Genomic DNA, 19,219 nt, shown 5'->3' on the forward strand with positions numbered 1-19,219 from the left:
AGGAGTGGATATTGATTGATTACAGTTTAGCAAACTTTATTGAAGCCCATTAAACGTGAAAAGGATCAAATATACATAATATGCAGCCTATATAACTTCAAAGAATGTATTAGTTGCCTATGCCGATACATCTGTGATGATAGGCCAATATCAGCTGACCAATATATCGGTCGGGTAGACAAAATAGGAGTGACTCAACTTTTAAGTTAACATGAATGAGAAGAGCTCCAAATAATGGAAAGTTTCATTAAAACTATGATGAGAACTTTGTAATATAGCTGAAAAATCCAGAGTATAGTGAACCTTGAGTTGTGAGTGTAACTTTAACAGCAAAACGTGTTCAAAGATGTCTCAGTATATAAAGCATTATGACCTGGGGATGATGCTCACAGTAGCAGGAGCGCTGTCGGCTGTTTTCAGATTTTCTCGCGAGAGTTGGATACTACAGAAATGGAGAAGCGATCTGAGTGTTTTTTGAGTTTGCGTTGCAGGGAGAGGAGGACAGCATCATACTGCAGACATCACACACACTGTGAGCTCGGGAGCTTGTTTAAAACATCAGGATATATGAAGCGATTGAGTATTTAAAAGGGAATATCTGTAAACTCCAGCAAAGCGCTTTGATGTGAACATGGGCGGCGCTTTCCGTCTGTGCTCGTCCAGAGGAGAGAAAAATCGTCCGTATTGGGGGAGAGAAGAGAGCTCGGGGGGCTTCATGCACACTCAGGAAATAAGTCGACTGCATGCATGAATCCGTCTTCTTCACTGCTGGAGAATTATTGAGAGATTGCGGCAAACACACCCAGAAATCTCTATGAAATCTCTCACTTCGTCTTAAGGGGGAAAACAAATCACCGGGATGCGGAGGAGCATCCCGGGGCTAGTCAGTGCATGAGCCCGGGCAGCGAGCCTCTCCTCCTGGGCTGGAGAAGGGCCAGCAAGTCGGCACAAACTGGAATTAAAAAAAAGGGGATTGTTTTGAGGGGGACAGCTGATCTTTTCTACCTGCGATTAAAACACCATGGGCGGACTAATCGTGAATCAGAGCGACCCCATCACCGCAGCGATGGCCGGGGTGATGATGGGGCATGAGGGACTTTTTTTTGGATGTCCCGTTTCCCTTTAAAGCAAGAAGGTTGAGATAGAGGCACAAAGACGCTCTGACCTCCACCTGCGTGCACCGACATGGATAAACTCACCGTGATATCAGGATGTCTTTTCCTCACTGCAGACATCTTCGCCATCGCCAGCATCGTCAACCCGGACTGGATCAACACTGGAGAATCAGCTGGTGGGTTTAAAGGCGCTTTGCTTCACTTCAGCTCCGTGTTTGTGTTGAGGAAGTGGAGTTTATCATTGTTTCTGGGTGTTGATAGGAGGTCAGTTCATAGGGCAATACAATCAAGATCATGGTGATGCATAAATATTAAATATTTCATTAGCCTGTCCTGAAAAAAGTCGTCCAAAGTGGAGTGCTAGGCTTTGCAGAAAACAGCAACATCACATATAAAGTGAGTAGTCATGTGTCATAATTTGTGTATGTGCTCAGAGTCTGGATGAATTGTGTTTTTGATGCATATGAAATGCACCAGCTGCACACAAACAGTGCAGTCAGACAGTATGCAAAGCAGCAGTTTCTCATCTTTTTGCCACCTTTTAAATGGAACAGTGTTCTGCTGTGACTTCATCACAAAAAATGCAACACAGCAGAAAAAAGTCAGAAAAAACAAACTATTTTCTGTAGCTGACTCTTTTTTCTTTATCTTGGGACCACTTAAATTTATCTGGAGGCCTTTTGGAGTGTCCCGGCCCCCAGTTTGGGAACCACAGGTTTAGAAGATAGTAAGATGGACGTGACTATGTATGTAGGAAGTGACAATGAAAAAAGGAAATAATTACTGCAGTCTAATAGTATGATAAGTTTGGCTATTCACTTCCTTAAATATTAAATAGTCTCCTGAGTTCAGGAAAGGTAAAGTGAAGCTAACCAGACAGCTGACAGTATCAAAAACTCCTCTGCTCTGTGGATTTTTATCACAACTCATTTAAACGTCCCTGTTCTTTCTAGATTGCATCCATCTGTCTGTTAATATGAAGTGGCAGCCACAGCACATTTGTGAATGAGTGTGTTTATACTATATAAGTGTGAATGTGTGGATTATATGCTGGTTATAGGTCTATAAAGGGTTTCTTTATACCTCACTCTGGGACAGTACTCCAAAGACACTTCTGTACTAGTGTAACAAACTCTTGGAGGACGCATGAAATGTTTCTTCAAGAGGACACAGCAAGCCTAGTTGTAGTTAACTTTATGTTAATCAACCTAACACCTTGACAACAGAGAAGTTTTTAACACAATTAGATTTCCTGTTTATGATGACACATTTTAAAAGATCAAAAAGCCCTGGAGCTACTCATGCTGTAAATACGTGCTGTTATACTAGTGCAGCAGAAAACTCATTTTCTCAGCTAATGTCTTACTGTGAGCTGTGAATTCCTACATGAAAGCACAATTTTGTGGAGAAATTAGAATAGTTTTAGATGTTTTGCTTCAAAGATTTCTGCATTTGTATTTGTTTGTATTTATTTATTTATTGTTGATACTTGTTTCTCTGGCTGGTTAGAAGTGGACGTGTTTTGGCTGGGGAAAATGTATGTCATGTGCTTTGTATACCAATCAGGAATTAAGAAACATTTTTATCAAAGTGTAGCAACATGTAATGCTGCATTCATGTGCTGTTCCGATAATCCCATTTCCTGAGTTGAGAAATGCGGTGTGATCATGAGCTTTTGAGGCTTATGAACTATGTTTCTGCCTTTATGACATCAACTTTCAGCAAGTTGTGCACCAAAATGTTCTTCTGAGTTGGAAACTTGTTTTTCTGACTATTCCAGCGCCACATGAATGCCTCATCAATGCTGTTTCCAGGTCACTGTGAATTAAATCTGATCAAACCAAAAACGTCCTGATGAAGTGGATTAGCAGAGTTGTTTTAGTGTTAAACCCTTAATGAATAATAACTGAGGAAGATTTTCTGAACTTCAGCTTTGATGGTTTATTATTTAGTCATGAATACTTAATGAAATCACGTCTTCCGGGGCTTTAAATATATTTATTATTTATTACTGAAATCTGAAATGACAATCCTGATTATTTAGGGTATTAAAATTACAGCTGCTGATGATTTTATTTACATTGTTTTATTAACATTTTGGCATCTGACAGCAACATTATAAGTTTAGCAGGTGTTCTGGATGAAATGATGATGATTTGTTATCATTGTCAAGCGTTAACCAAACACCATGGTCTTCCTGGACAGTCAGCCTCCCTGGTTATTGCAATGAAGTAATATTCTGATGCAAAGTCCAGCAGCTAAACATTGACTAATACTGATGCAACAGACAAACAGCACCACTGCAGTATATGCACAGCTGCCAGAGGTTCCTGTCAACCTCCATCCTAATGCTGCACTGGGCTCCTGAGATAAGCAGGTAACACACTTGCTTGGTGATTATTACAGGAGTTAATCTCTTCCAAAAAAAAACAAAAACAACACTGAGTACTTAGTACATAACAAGCAGGATTTTGTTGCAGAATTATAATCTTTCTCAATCGTCATAGATCAAAAAGGCTCTCTGAGGGTTTTACCTCCCGTTCCTCCCAGTAAATGAAGGTGTGAGATTATTGTACTTACTGTACTAAAAAGCCTTTTGTTCCTGTTTAATTAGCTGGATAGTAATTACCTGAAGGAGGCAGGAAGTGTTGTCTTTGAAAGAAGATGTGTGATTTTTAATTAGGCCTCCTGGGGGAGAGTAATGCTTTCCACCTGGAGAATTAAAACTCTTCCGGCTCTGCCATGACGTACTATATTTTTACGACGAGTGCTTAGGGCATATGTAGAAGTCCGCAAACATAAAAAGAACGATTGTGTGCTAATCAGCTTCTCATATCTTTCTATTAAACTGTGCCTCAGTGCTTGGCCCACCTCTATAGAAAAGAAGGAGGAAAAAAAACAGTATAAACATAAACATTTGTTTACTCTTTTAAACATTTTAAAATATTTTGGTTAGTTTTTAAATATTGCCCAACACAAAGCAATACCTCTAGTCTTGCACATGTTTTTGTAATTATTATGTCCTATTCTATATTCCTATTAAAACAAATGCCACTTTCCATTATGGCATGGAGCAAAAAAAAAACACATTGTAGTTTCTGATATGGAGTCCTGTATGGAGGAAAATGATTGCACTATTTACATTGTCCCCCCCACTGTGTGGTATGAGAGGATGTGTTGAGAGGGAACAGGATATCCTGTGTATAGGGGGACGACTTCAGCCTGCAGGAGGATGTGGTTCAGCCTGATGATTCCTTCAGCCTGGTTCTGGTTTCATCAACCAGAATTGTGTCAATGATCAGGAACTGAAGCTGATCCATACGTGGCCACATTAAATATTTAAAAGCTAATTTCATTGGTGGGAAAATCTTTTTAGGACCATCCTGAGACTCACAGTCTGTGTTCAATAGTGTGTTATGCAAGTTTTGAGGTACTTTTAATTTCAAACAGATTTTTGTGCTCTTGTTTTTGTTTTTTGTTTTTTTGTTTTTCTAAGTCCATCATTTTAATTTTGTATATTTTTTCACTCTATATGCTCCAGTAATACTAAACATTTAGTGTAAATTGAGTGGGCTTAATAGCTTTAAGTACTAGGTGTTTATTCAAAAGCAGCTAAAATGTTTAATTTCCCCCTAATTAAAAGATGTTTCAGTGCTTCCCTGTGTTTTTCCTGCATCTTTGTGACATTGGTTGCTTACATTTTTGGCCATCGTGGCAATTAAGTTAATTCTACAGTCACTGGCTTTAAATTCTCCTGAATAAATGCATAAAATGTATGAAGCTCCTCTGTGCTTGGCTGGCACTAACTGCTGGCTGTAGATAATTCTGCGAAACAAAGAATAAGGTGGGAGACAAAAGAATAAATTAAGGTGTGGGAGGATTTAATTTTGCATTCGTCTCATTACATGCGCAATGTTCTGTGGATTCTTGTGTCGTCAGATGCAGAGTTGAGCAGATGTAGTCTCTGTTGGGCTCCGAGTGTGTTTTGTGCATGTGTGTATGCAGAAATCCTCCTACCTATCAACATGCAGCGCCCACCAGGCTTTTGGGAGACAGAAGGGGGGGGGGGGGGGGGGGGGGGGGGGGGTCAGTGATCTCTTCATTTCCGTCTCTGCTGTGAGCGATGTGTCTCCTAACTGTTATTCTGCCGTTTTTTTTCTCTGTGTGATGCTTTGGCGGTTTGTGCCAAAACCCTGAACCTGTTTGACGTCATACCGAATCACTGCGGGTTGCTGGCACAAAGCCTGTCGGTCGGCCTTGTTTGCAAACCAACAGGTTCATCAGCCCCAGGTCTCTGTGTGGAATCAGAGGGACTCCTGGGATATCATTATGTTTTCCACCCAGGGTCAACATATGGACCAATGGTGTCATGTTTGCTGTGCATTAAACCAAGGTTTTGATTGAACAAACTGAATGCTGCAATATCTACTAAAGGGTAGGCTGTAAGCCGCCTTTCATGTAATGGATGTAATGTGTAATAGAATGTGGAATATTTTTATAAAACACTAATTATCTCTGCAAGGTGTAAGTCTGGAGTTAATGTGTTTGGATGTGTGTATCTGTCTGCAGCTAATCTCACAAACTGGACCAATCAGTCTCATATTGTTTGTGCATATTTATGACACTATGCTCAAGGTCCTTTTATGGTTGCAGTGATTCACAATTTTAAAAACCTATTTTATATCACTACTGACTCACTCCTTTTAACCTGTCGATAGGGGGCCACAAGTGATCAAACACTGCTTCGGTTCTGAATCCTGTCTCTGCCAGGGACAACCAATAATGTCTTGTTGCCACGTTAGATCAATTGGTGCCAAATTTTGGTACCTTGAGAGCTGGGTTGTGTTGTGAATTTAAATAGATATTGATAAGATCCCCTATGAGCCTATTGTTAAGTTTTGACTTTGGTCGTTTTGAGAATTCCTCATGATCTGATCTGCATTTCTGGTAATCGGCTAGGCTAAAAACAAGGCTTACCTAGTCTGTTGCTGACCACATTTTGACCTTTGTCATGGCTCAAAAACTGACATTCGTAGAAAAAATTGGTCTCATCTTGAACCGGAGCACTTTAATGTCTCCTTTTTCCCATCAGAGTAGGGTTTGATTTAAGTGTTCCCTCAGTCTGTGGTACAGTTTCTGACCCTAAAGGTAAAACGAGTAGCCTCTACCAGTGTTAGCCAGCCTCCTTTTACCGTGTCTTCTTTGTCAGCCAGAATGACGACGTCTCAAATATCAGCATGGTAGACGTCCAGGTTATTCCCATAGTGCAGGTGGAAGGATAATGCTGCTGAACAACCTGGATCACCCTACCAGTTCAACAGTGCTGTGAGTCACCTGTAAGCATCGATATCTGGCACTGGTTAATCAATATGGTCTGTATTTAACAGACACTGCTGTGTGCTCACAGTCCGAGCTTGGCTTCTGTACAGTTTGTGTATGCAGAGCAGGGTTTTTTTGTAGCCGACTCTCAAACCTCGATTGTCACTGCTTTTTTTTAAACTACCGCCTCTTCTGTCGTTCTTCATCCAGGCTCTCTTACAGTGGGATTGGTCCGGCAGTGCCAGACTATTCACGGCCGAGACCGGAGCTGCATCCCCCCGCAGCTGCCCCCGGAGTGGATCACCACACTCTTCTTCATCATCCTGGGCATCATCTCCCTCACCGTCACCTGTGGTCTGCTGGTGATGTCGCACTGGCACCGCGAGGCCACCCGATACGCCCGATGGATCGCCTTCACAGGGAGTAGGTGTTCATTGTCACCTTTCTTCTTTTTCCCCATCAGGAGCAGCTCTCTTTTCTTCCTCCACCTATAAATACAGCTCTTTGCTGTGTTCACTGACACGCAGGTGATGCTTATTGACAAGTGGGGAACTGCATCAACAGTTTTATAAAAAAATACTCCTCCGTGTCCAGGCAGAATCCAATCCACACTATTTATAGATGTCATTGTCTTTCTGTTTCTCTGTCTGTCTCCCAAACATCAAGTGTTCTGTTATGGAAAGACTGGATGTATCAACATTAGATCTTTTTGCGTCTTCCCGCAGTGTAAAGCATTAGAAATTTGCTGGGTTGGTAAACATCTTTGCCCAGCTTGCAGCTATTACGTGACAGGATTTATGAGTATCCAAGTTGCATTTTTCAAGTGGTAAAAAGCCACATCAGGGTCAGAAATGAATTGTGGGTCAAGGCTAAATTGCACATCATAGCTTATAAAAGCTGTGTGAAAGTTAGAGATGCATCTCGAAAATCTCCTGTGAAAAAAATGGAGGTTACATCGACATCAGAATTCTGCACGTCATTTCAGGAAAGCTTTTAGTCGTAGGTAATTATGAACGTCTTGACAAGGTGACTGCCTAAGAGCTCTAATTGATGGGCAAGGTTTCTATTTTTGTAAGGAAAGAGACAGAGTTTGCCTATTATAGATGACCGGAGCTGGAGCTTTGCTAAATATGGAAAAATATGAAGCAGATTCTCATGAGTAGACACGTCAACATTGGGGCAATTTTTTAGTTCCAAGGACAGTTTTTCTATATTTCACCTGAATGCGGCTTCAGAAATGGGTCATTTACCAGAATCTGAACAAGTATTTTTAGGCTGACATGAAAGCCCTTTTACTACGCCCACTACCCTGTCAGATGAACTCAAGTAGCCTTTATCAACACCATTTATTTGAACCAGTTATCCATTACTTTTATATTTCACCATTTAGTCAACAATTTCAACTGTTGATTCATGTCTTTAAACTAACTGTTTAACTATATAGATGGCTAAAGTAACTGTTTTTTTTCTGTCACAGTGATCTTGTTCTGTATGGCTGCTCTCATCTTCCCAATCGGCTTCTACATCAATGAAGTTGGAGGACAGCCATATAAGCTGCCCAACAACACAGTGGTGGGCTCTTCCTATGTACTCTTCGTTCTGTCCATATTCTTCACCATAGTGGGACTGCTGTTTGCCGGTAAGGTGTGTTTGCCCGGCTGACATACCTTCCTCCTCTTGTTGTATCTTTTGGAGAACATCCTGACATAGGAGGCAACTTGTGTTCGAGTTCACTGCTCCGTGGCAGCGTTGGAAATACAACAAAACTGAATTGTCACGATGTTCGTAACTGGAGCCGGAGTCGGTGCGTTGCATCCGTCCACGTGTTTGTTCAGAGACTTGAGCAGGTGCAGGGAGCTGGGCCCTCATCTTTGTCCATCCTGAACGATGAGTGTTAAGCGGTGAAGAGACGGGAGATTAAAAAACTTGATGGAAATGAATTAAAACATCAGGACTGACTGTGTTATTAGTCATCTTAAGAATTAATGACATAAAATTCTTCCCATCAACCAAGCTGCGCATACAGGGATTAGACTGATGTCAGGCCTGATCGTGGCCAAAAATTGTCACCTCCAATGTAATGGAGATTCTTCCCTGAGCACGACTACAGTACATTTAAAACTAAATCTGTTTTATTTATTTATTTTGTACGTTTTTTTGAATTAAAAAGCCTAATGTATTCCAGAGTTTCCCTGCCATTAATATGTCTTGTGTATCACCTTGCCTTAAAGAGCTGTTAAACTTAAAATAACCATCATGTTGTTGTGAGATCAATTCGAAAATTGAAAAAAACATGAACTGGAACATAAACGGAGGTATCAGCAACATCTGTCCAAAATGATTGTGTCGGTCAACATTTAAAAACTTCTTTATGTCATGATGAGGATGAGTAATGTGAAGTTTCCATGGATTTCTTGGAGGATAATATGATGCTGTTGAATGTTGACAGTCAGGACCAGAGAAAGACTGAAACCTGTTCTGGTCTTCGTTAAAACTCTTATTTTAGTGATATAGTGAATGTATTCTTCACCTTTATTGAATATTTCTTGTTATTTAAACACTGTATCAAGAAATGACTTAATCTATAACAACTTTGTTTTATACATCTGGGACGTTGACTTCATCTCTGTATAAATGAATAGAAAGCCAGTCTGTCATTTTATAGAAGCACTGTGATACTCATGTATGAGCATGGAGGATCTCATCTCATTAAAAAGAACTCTTTGGAACACGTGTTGTCTCTGTTTTAAGTAATACATTTGTCTCGAAAGATAATAATGCTGTCGTTACGTATTTCCCCAGATCAATTTAAAATGAGAATTTCTACACCAGAAGGACAGATGCCAGAATTAGCAACAAGTTTGAGGGTCAGAGTTATATTTATCACACCAAGAATGTGACCGTGACATCTTTTTTCACTCTGATGAAGTCAAACATCTAAAGGTTAAAGCTAGAAAAATGTTGGTTTCCTTATTTAGGAAAAGCTAACATTTAGGAGATAGATGAAGTTCATCTGCTGGTGACTCAAATGGAACTTCAGTTATATGCAGATTCCCTTACTTTTAAAGTTTATTTGCAGTGAGGCAGTGCTCAGTTACAGCAGTTTCTCACACCCACTTTCCTTCTTTAGTTTGCGTGTATGCACAGGATCTTTAGGTCGCCATAGGAACGTAGTAGAAAAGTATGAAATAATCCAGTGAGCTATGATGCCAGCAGCAGGAATCCAGGTCTGTGTGTGTTAACTGTGCCCACCATTGCCTCCAAAAATCAAGTATTCAAACTGCCACTACTGCCTTTGATGATCTAACCAATCTACAAGTGCTGCTATTTTAAGCCCTGGGAATCATTTTTTCTAAGTGTACCTTGTATACATTGGCTGAGTAGAGGCACTAATAATCTTCACCTGATGTATGTTTTATATGCTTTTTTTTTTTAGCATGCCTTCACTTACTCTTTTTCATTATAACCAACATAATATAGTGTCAGAGGTCAGGGCTACACAGTGCAATGGTAATTTAGCCTAACTACATATAAGATCAGATCTATATTGCCGGCTAGATGTAATGTATTATAGATTTGTTGAATGTAGTGTGTTTGAGGCCAGTGTGCAAGCTACTCTAGACTGCATGGGTTAGCACTGTGACATAACCAGCAGTGTCCTTGCCCTTATTTCTTACTGTTTTGAGAATGCTGCGATTTCCATGGCAACAAACAAAGCAGGAAAAGAAGTTAAAAATGAGGTTTTCTTCTTTTTACTTCAGTCAGATGTTTGAGCTTCACTGTACAGAATGATGCATGTGCAGAGTTTTAAACCAGAAAGCTGTTTTCACATTAATCTGCCCGAAGGAGACAGGTTTGTGTCTGTCAACTCAAATCCTTATTTAAGACGTGTAACTACAAGCATGATTTGTGACATAACGTTTAGAGGCAAGTTGTGGTCCAGTGTGCAACTTACACAAGTGTGATGTGGAAATTTGAAACCTCCAGTGCACAAACACTTGGAATGAACTTTACAGTGAAGTGAAGAGTGAAGAGACAGCAGATTAACTTTTACTTTTAATATTTGCATATTCGTACATTCACAGTGGGGTTTCTTGTTGTTGTTTTTTATGAGGGAAAAGGAGGATATGTAATTTAAGGATTTCTAACAAGGTAATTGAATTTCTCTGTGGAAAAACTATAACCAACACAAATAATCATTCTGAGCATTTTATGCCTTCAAACATATTTTTATTTCATATTTTTAAAAAAAGATGTGTAACACAAGAACTTATTTATTATTTATTTGATTTTACTTATGAATTTATTTGACTTATGATCACTAAATTTGAAGACACGCTCAGGCCTGATTACACTTCATGATATGAATCCAGCACCTCATGATATGAAGCCTTATTGGATGCAAACAGTATAAGCAAGATTATAGATCATAAGCACCACACCAACAACTGTGGTGTAGGTGCAAAATAGCTTAGATCAAAATGACACAAGAACCATACGTCAGGATAATCAAATCTTCTCATTTAAAAGTAAAAAAAAGTGCATGGTTACCAATAAAGAATAGTGTCTCATGTTCTGTGCTCTCTCCTACCTTAAACATTTGACAGCGATGTTTTGCTCCAGGCTTTTAACACATTCTGGCATTTGATCTCAGACATTTATTTCACACTATCAGTAGAAAAACATGTGACATGCAAAAGGATTTACACAACACTTTTAGGTTTAACTTAAGGTTCTTCTACCTTTGGTCACTATAAACATTCAGAACAAACAGATACAGCTTACATTAAATTAATCTGCATTACTAAAAATACTGACAATGTTTATGTGGTATACTATGAGACTAAAAATGTGTCTATAGATTAAAAGTAACACAAATATCTTAAATTGTAAGGTCACTGGTTTAGTTTGGCACAAATTAAATTAAAACAGTGTCACAATCAGCATGGTCAGATGCACACAGTGGATATGACGAACCTGTTCAATTCTCGCCACAAGGTGGTGCAATTGGTCAGATTTAACTGTACATTACTGTAAAGCCTTTATTTTTACTGTAAATCACAAGAGGTGTCAATCTCCAATCTGAAGTAGTTTTAAGGACATAAATCCTATAAATCACACTTTTAAAAAGTCCAAATCATCTTTAGTTCAACCTTTGTCAAAGCCTTAAGAATGTCCAGCCGTTGCTTTTTACCTTGTTCTCAGGCAGATACATACCTGACTGGTATTTGTCCTGCATTCACATACAATTCAGTTCAGTACAGTCTCCATCCTGAATGTATTGCTATGTATCTGCTGTGGAGGCTTCTGTCAGGCCATGGTGGGACTGCTGTGCTGCAGCTTGGCCATACGTGCTGCTATGAGCAGCAGTATACCGCTGAGGAGCTCCAGGCTGTAGGAGAGCCAGGCCAGACCCAGAGACCAGCCGAAGGAGGTGTGGATGTAGGCCAGACCCTCCGGTCCAACCAGCCTCTCTGTTTCAGCCAGGGCCAGATATGAGTAGATGATGTAGAGACTCACGCCACATAGGGTCAGCAGGCCTGCAGAGAGAGAGGATGTATTACATACACATACACAGAAAATATATTAAGTCAATGCCTGGGTTACCATATGTGGTTAGACATTAACGGTTAATGAAAAATGAAAAAAACAAACAAACTTGGAACTTATCACATGAGCCTTATTTATCATTTTCATTATCTTGTCAAAAGAAATGCTGTTCAAATCCCTAATGTTAACATTAATACTTTATTATACATTAAAAACCCTCATCCAAATAGTTTCCTCAGGATGTGAGAAGTGGAAGTACAGCTGAGTATCATAAAGGCCATAAAATCAATGAAACACATATATATTTAACTTTGAGGTACAAACACTCAAACATTTTGATGGCAGGAGCCCTGCACAAGCTGGCATTAAACTCCGGTAATTATGAAGCGGAAATTTGCACTAGTCAGAACTCATCAATAAAAACAACAATAACATCAACCCATTAGCTACCGAAAATCTCATATTGGGAGAGACAGGAAATACATTGACGCATGTGTTGCCTGCTTACACAACATCCCAATCATAAGGGACTACACAGAGAAACGCACAAACCCACACAGTCCTCACATGTTTCATAGTGTTGCCATTGGAAACCCTTTTAATTTTGATGGCTTGCTACTGGTTGTAAGGGGATGCAAGTGGAGTACAAAGGCTACCCAGGGTGAGACTAATAACCATTTTATCATGATGACACCCCAAGGTGCTACGAGCATGGAGAATGATGCGGAAGCTGCGTCTGATGTCTCATTTTTATGCGCATGAGGCAGAGAAACAGTGAAAGACAGACCACAACCACATGACATATATTAGACTGTATGTCGCTCCTTATTATTATTGCATACATACATATATAGTATTATCACAATCATTACTAATAGCGCTGAAATGAATAGTTGATTGATTGATTGACAGTTTTCATTATCACTAAATTATTGTTGAAGGAAAAATACCAGGTTGGTACCAGCTGGTAGAATCTGAAAATTAGCTCATTTTCTTTAACATTTCTGACAAGAAACTGAATATCTTTGAGGTTCTGACTTTTTTCAGACAGTAAACCACACAAGCAAGAAGTCAGTTTGGGATTAAGGACACTTTCACAGGCTTTTTTAGACAGTAGCAGCATGGCTCTAGGGGATGGCAATATCAGTGTGACTGGTCAGTCAATGTCAGTCTTTGGTCCAGACTGAAATACCCGGACAACTATCGAATGGATTGCCATGAAATTTGACCAGAAATTCAGACGTTCATGTTCCCCAAAAGACATTTAGTGATTCTTCTGACTTTTATACCCAAATTCCACCTTGCATTACCATTTAATCTGTATGTGGATATTATATCAAGATACAAAATGCATATTACCGTGTAAATGCAGTCAGATTAATATATAATAGGAAATTAATAATAGGCAATTGGTAGTGTCAGCCCAATGTATTAATACTACTGTTATTACCACTACTACAACAACAATAACTAATACCTCAAGAAATATTTTGAGTCTGTTTTTACCCTTCGTTCCTCCCGGTGCTTCTATTGTGTTTAATCACCATATTTTTTCAGGACATGCATTGTAACAACAGCAATAATCTACATTATGCTCTCAGTTTCACAATATGAATGACATCACATCATTAATTTTTTGGGGACTGTTTTATGTGGCTTTTAGTGCTTTGGTAATTGGTCATTTCAGAGGAAACGTTACTCAGAATGTCAATTACACTGAAAATGAAGTGCAAGGGAAGCCAAGGAACAGCCCTACAGGGGGCCCAGACAAATACTTATTAAGGCTGCCAAATGGTTGTTGAGAAAAGTAGATATGGCACTATAACGAGAGGACAGAACGAAGCAATTAACAGAGAATATCTAATCATCAGTATAAAGAAAATACTGATAAAGAAACACTGCTACACTAACACTAACAGTACCAGTTTGAACACGTCACATTCACTTGAATGAGAAAGTGTGTCCAAACTTATGACTGGCACTATATTGCAAAGGAATTAAGGGAGACATAGCGAGTGCACAAATGTAACTAACTCAAATGGAAATAACATTTTACTGAACAACTAACATGGCAAAAAGAAATTTGAGAATGACAGAAAAAAAAGCCAGGCTTGGAGGCGAGGCAGGGAAGGGTGGGATATTTTTGAAGTTTGGCAGTCACCAAGTTCACAAGACAACTCCAATCTAATTCAAGCCTTTATTCCATCCCACACATTGCCATGTGCTGCTTATTAAAGAGACTATAAAGAGTCTTTTTTAAGTAAAGTGTTTATCTATCACAAGGTCCCCTTTATGGAGGTCATAAGGCGTTGGCAGGACAGCACCCGAGAGATCCAGAGCGAAGAGTCCTGCTAGACATTCAGTCGCTACGTTTGTGTGCATACGGATAACGTGATTACTTTAATACCCACATTAACGTAATGGTGTAAAGCGTTTACATGGTTAACGGTAATCTAACTCTCCCAATAATACCAGTTGAAATAGTTTGTTTGATACTGTAGTGAAATAATGATCAGATGTGTGACAGCTCAAAAAAAGCAGGAGCAGGAAGTAGGAAGGAGATGGATTATGTTGTAAAGTTGAAACATACCGTCAGTTAACGGATAAGTTGATTGAAGAGAAAATGAGTTGATTTTGATAACTGATTAATTGTTTAAGTCAATTATCAAACAAAATATGACAAAAAAAGATCTGGTCCCAGCAACTCAAATGTAAGGATTTGCTGCTTTTCTCTGTTTTATATATATATATATATATATATATATATATATATATATATATATTTATATGTGTAAATGAAATATATTTTTACAATGTTGGTCAACTTGCAGACATCATCTTGGACTCAGCACAAACAGGTTTTAGTTGGTGACACTATTTCCCGAAAAACCCCAACTATATGCATGTATGTTTCACCAGTAATAATGCTTAATTTTTCCCCAAAAAGCTTTTCATCCAGTTTATGGTTTTATCTTCATAGCGAAGAAATAAAACACAAACCCACAGACACAAGATCCTGATGTGTGAATTGTAAGTTTCATTTTAAAGACGGATGAGTAATCCAGCTATGGTAACCCAGTTACACTCACTCTGATTATGACCTTAATTTCAGATAACCAGGTTAAGGTTATAAATGGCTATTGCAGTATTTGGAGTATTGTCTTAATCTTGTTAGGCAGAGCTGGGCTTTTTTTGTCTTTGCAAGTTAGCAGCATTTTGTGTCAGCTCTTACAAAGTTTGTGATGTCTTATAATGGATACCAGTTTTCTCAACCTTACCCAAGGCGCCTTTTCAGTTTAAACAGGTCAACATGATGAGTGCGGAGACAGCAATGTCTCCATTTGAACATACCTGACTGGTACTAAGAAGTTATATCATGGAGCTTTAAAGAGAATTCTACGTTGTTGACATGTGAAGCAGTAAACAGTAAAGTTTGTACAGAATCAACAACTATTAAAAATGAGTTGGTTTTCATCCCATGTTTTTCAGTTCTTTTACTGTATGTGCGTGTTTGTCCTTTCGTAAGTATAATAATTTATAATCTAATACACTCTAATCCAATCAGATTTTTTTGAGGCTATATATTATATAAATTGAGGATTTGTCTAAGCAAATCAGTTCTAGAGTTAGTCTGCTGCAGTACCAATCAGAGCAGTGGTATATTTAGCAGAGAAGCTGCTTGTACAAAATAACACTAAAAACAGTCTGTTCACTTATCAGTGCTGATGAGCCGGAAAGAGGAGTTATTGAAAGTATGGTTAAGAAACACTCAAATGTGTTTTTTTTTTTAGATTTTAGACACTTGTGTAAAGTTAAAGCAAAGCAGAAGAGAGAGCTCTTAAAAACTACTTCAATATCTACGTATTTGAAAAGTTGGAAACCACTTTTTAAATCCTCACCTTCTTCAACCATCCGTTACATACAGTTACTGAAATGAACTGAAGCGAGCCAGGATTTAAAGCACAGTGCCAACTGCACAGCAGCAGTGTTTTCGCAGATCTTTCCTTCACTCTGAACACATTTCAGTTTTTGTGTTCCTGGCAACAGAATAGCACACAATCAGAGACAATTTACTGAGGAATGATCTGTATTTTTTTAATGTTCAAAACACTTAAAAGCTTGATGTAATATTTTCTTGGTCATTATTTATGTTGATTTGATGATCTCAATGATTGAATGAAATGTTCTTTTATATGAAGAATTTTGTCTGGTATAAATCAACTTGGTTATTTCATGTGTGATTTTGCATAGATTTGCCATATTCAGACATACATCAATAATGAAAAAACACACCATAACACTTATAGCAACCACATTGCCAAATACAATTTTCTTTTACACACAGAAAAGATATACTATTGCTATTCTACTTTTATAATCTTTTTAAACCACTGATTTGATGTCCAGGCCTGTGCAGGTAACAGGATGCCTTGACAAGACGTTATCTTCAATTGTGCCACACAAACGGTGTGAAATCAGACACAGAGTGAAAGGAAAAGGATCAAATTTGGAATGCAGTCGCATCCGAAGCAATTTCACTTAACTGTTGTTCCTCCCTACAGACCAATAAAAGCTCTCATAACCCAATCGACAGAGTACAGGCTGAGGCATTCCTGATGTAACAGACCCAGGAGCAGTAATATACACACACCCACCCACACAGACACACCTGCCTGTTCATGCATACTTAATCAATATGGCCAAATCAAACAACCAATCAGTCCTGGGTGGTAATAAACGTCAGTCTGTTTGGCCACACGAAGTCAATAACTATAACTGAGGTCAATTTCCGCCTCATACATAAAAGGGCTCCCATCTGCTCAAATTATCCACACGACCTTCCTTTACTGCCACACTCTGTCTACACAGACTCCACCACACCTTTCACAGTTTTCCTGAGTCCACTGATTGTGACCATTTTTTAAATCTAAAACAAAACCTGTTTTTTAATCTTATTTTCAATTATTCTGCCTCTGTGTTTTCTATCAGAAAGGAACTAAATCTCCCCCTTAGACTAAGAATTTATTTCATACTTAGTTTTTTTAAAGCATTTATTCTCCATCCGTAAGAATCACTACTATAAATTGCACGTCAGCAATGAAAGAAAAGCAACAACCAAAAAACCAAAAGTATGAGTGGCATCATGTGCCTCACCGCACACACAACCATTTGAGGGAAATGATCCAACAACAACATGTTTCGGGAAAACTGACTGTTCGCTCATTTACACCATCAGCTAATGGTTCCTGCTTTATTTAACATTTAGGGAAATGATCCAAAGCAGAATTGATTTAATGCAAAATCTTTTTTTTTATTAACACATCACTCCTGTAAAATCTGAGGCAGTAATGTGTGATTCAAGTGTTTTAACTATTGAATCTTAAATGAGATAAAAAGAAGCACTGTCTTCTGAATAGGAAGCACATGCACCACAGTTGTGAGACAGCAGTCTGTACTGTGTGGATGGGAACTCCCCACTTTATGCACTACACAGGATTGTGGTTTTTGCTTTAATAGACCTGGCTTGAATGGCTTCTAAAATATTTCAGTAGACAAAAACCCCTCCACAACTGAGTGTCTTCTGTTTTCGAATGCAGTAATTACCTCATAAAGCACACACTGAATTCAAAGCATCCCCTGAAGCCAGTAGTGGAAAAAGTACTCAGACCATTTACACAAATAAAGTACCAACACAGGAATATAAAAATAGACTACTCCATTACAAGTAAAATACGACTTAAGAAAGAGTACATAAGTATTATCACCAAAATGTATTTAAGATGTATTATTATATATGACATCATTAGCTTATCAATACTGAAGCATCAGTGTGTAAGCAGCATGTTACTGTTGTAGCTGCTGGAGGTGGAGCTAGTTTCAACTTTGTTACATGGGTTGTTCCTGTAAAGAGTCACCAGATAAATGTGAGTGGTCATAAGATAATTAATGGCAGAGGAAAGAAGAGGGGGAAAAAAAGCTCTGATACACAAATCTAACCCTTTCTCTAATCTTTGATTTTTGGTGAAATATTGGATCATTTGAACATTTAGGGGGGGGGGGGGGGGGGGGGGGGGGGGAATCACAATTTGGTGGAGCTGTATAGACATCTGAAATGTGACCCCAACTACACACTGCTTTTACATCAAAGGACAAAACGGTTGGAAACCACTGGTATCATCTTTAACAATGTGTTGTATTTTAAAAGCGTGATATATTTTCCATTGTATCTTCATCTGTAAAGTAACAGAAGCTGACAAATAACTTGTGGAGTAGAAAGTACAACATTTCCCTCTGAAATGCAGTGGAGTGAAAGTATAAAGTAGCATCAAATGGAAAAACTCATGTAAAGTACAAGTACCTCAAAACTAAACTTAAGTATGGAACTTGAGTAAATGTACTCAGTTACTTTCCACTATGGGCTGTAGCTGATCATAGCTAAAGTGAGAGTAAACCTGAACCTCCACTTACTGCAGACGAAGAAGTAGGATGCTGTGCCAGTGAGGAGAACAGGGCTTCGGGCCAAGGAGCTCACCAATCCGCAGATGCCCCCAAACAGCAAGAGGACCAGGCTGAGGGGAAGAACCACCACTATGGCACTGTGCATATCTGCGTGCACACACACATACACACACAGAAAGACAGATGGATCATGGAGCATCTGTGGAGTTATAGCTGTCTTGACAGTGACACTTCATTAAAAGAGTATGTGTTATGAGCTCAGGGTTTCATCAAAGCAAGAGGACTCACTCAGCATGCGCAGCTCAGTCTCAGAGTATCTGGAGTAGTCAGCTGTGAAAGAGTCGATAGAGTCTGCATACATCTTCCCACCTGGTTTAAGCAAATAAAAACAGAAGAAAAGGCACCTAAATTATAGTTGCAACTTCATCTCCATCACTATTCGGGTTATTAAAGACAGTAGGGTTCTCTGAAATTGCTCTTAAAAGTCAATCACGAAAGAAAAAAGGCATGAATGAGCGCCTTACCTTCGTTGATGCTCCATAATCCCGAGTGGGAGCTTATGTCCTCCAAGTCGCTCATGTTCACTGGATTCATCTCGATGATGTACCAATACTCGGTTCCGAGGGAAGCAGCCAAAAAAGCGAAGCTCAGAGTACCGCAGATACCGGCTGCGATCACCAGACAGCCAAAAGTTACCCTCATCCTGTACAGGTGGAGGTTTAATTTATGCGTAACGCGGATACAGTCTTTCCAAAACGTTTACGCGCTCATTAAAA

General features: G+C 39.0%; 2 protein-coding genes and 1 long non-coding RNA gene across 4 annotated transcripts; 1 reads left to right on the plus strand and 2 right to left on the minus strand.

The window, feature by feature from the left end:
* Positions 1-408: 408 nt before the first annotated feature.
* Positions 409-9,163, plus strand: LOC134003676 (uncharacterized protein C16orf52 homolog B-like). Its single transcript, XM_062442940.1, has 3 exons — positions 409-1,291; positions 6,645-6,857; positions 7,912-9,163. The coding sequence occupies exons 1-3, from the start codon at positions 1,186-1,188 to the stop codon at positions 8,094-8,096; spliced, it is 504 nt and encodes a 167-aa protein (XP_062298924.1). The 5' UTR covers positions 409-1,185; the 3' UTR covers positions 8,097-9,163.
* On the minus strand, positions 4,980-6,537 carry LOC134003677 (uncharacterized). 2 transcript variants are annotated; one of them, XR_009927650.1, is made up of 2 exons: positions 6,308-6,537; positions 4,980-5,409 (listed from the first exon to the last, which is right to left on the minus strand). It is a non-coding gene; the product is annotated as an uncharacterized LOC134003677 (long non-coding RNA). The 2 variants fall into 2 exon arrangements; XR_009927651.1 differs by having other exon boundaries at positions 6,093-6,537.
* Positions 9,164-11,744: 2,581 nt separating the features above from the next.
* tmem235b (transmembrane protein 235b) lies at positions 11,745-19,145 on the minus strand. Its single transcript, XM_062443194.1, has 4 exons — positions 18,968-19,145; positions 18,732-18,812; positions 18,453-18,590; positions 11,745-11,974 (listed from the first exon to the last, which is right to left on the minus strand). Exons 1-4 carry the CDS (start codon positions 19,143-19,145, stop codon positions 11,745-11,747), a joined length of 627 nt encoding a protein of 208 aa, XP_062299178.1.
* Positions 19,146-19,219: the final 74 nt, after the last annotated feature.

This window comes from Scomber scombrus, chromosome 21 (assembly GCF_963691925.1).
Source record: "Scomber scombrus chromosome 21, fScoSco1.1, whole genome shotgun sequence".
NCBI classification, from domain to species: Eukaryota; Metazoa; Chordata; class Actinopteri; order Scombriformes; family Scombridae; genus Scomber; species Scomber scombrus.

Bases quoted from the DNA above. Each gene is read 5' to 3' on its own strand.
- LOC134003676 (XM_062442940.1), top strand. From the start codon at position 1,186: ATGGATAAACTCACCGTGATATCAGGATGTCTTTTCCTCACTGCAGAC. The intron at 1,292-6,644 runs GTGGGTTTAAAG...TTCTTCATCCAG, and splicing joins CAACACTGGAGAATCAGCTG to GCTCTCTTACAGTGGGATTG. The intron at 6,858-7,911 runs GTAGGTGTTCAT...TTTCTGTCACAG, and splicing joins ATGGATCGCCTTCACAGGGA to TGATCTTGTTCTGTATGGCT.
- tmem235b (XM_062443194.1), bottom strand. From the start codon at position 19,145: ATGAGGGTAACTTTTGGCTGTCTGGTGATCGCAGCCGGTATCTGCGGT. The intron at 18,813-18,967 runs GTAAGGCGCTCA...TGCTTAAACCAG, and splicing joins ATTATGGAGCATCAACGAAG to GTGGGAAGATGTATGCAGAC. The intron at 18,591-18,731 runs GTGAGTCCTCTT...GTGTGCACGCAG, and splicing joins GACTGAGCTGCGCATGCTGA to ATATGCACAGTGCCATAGTG.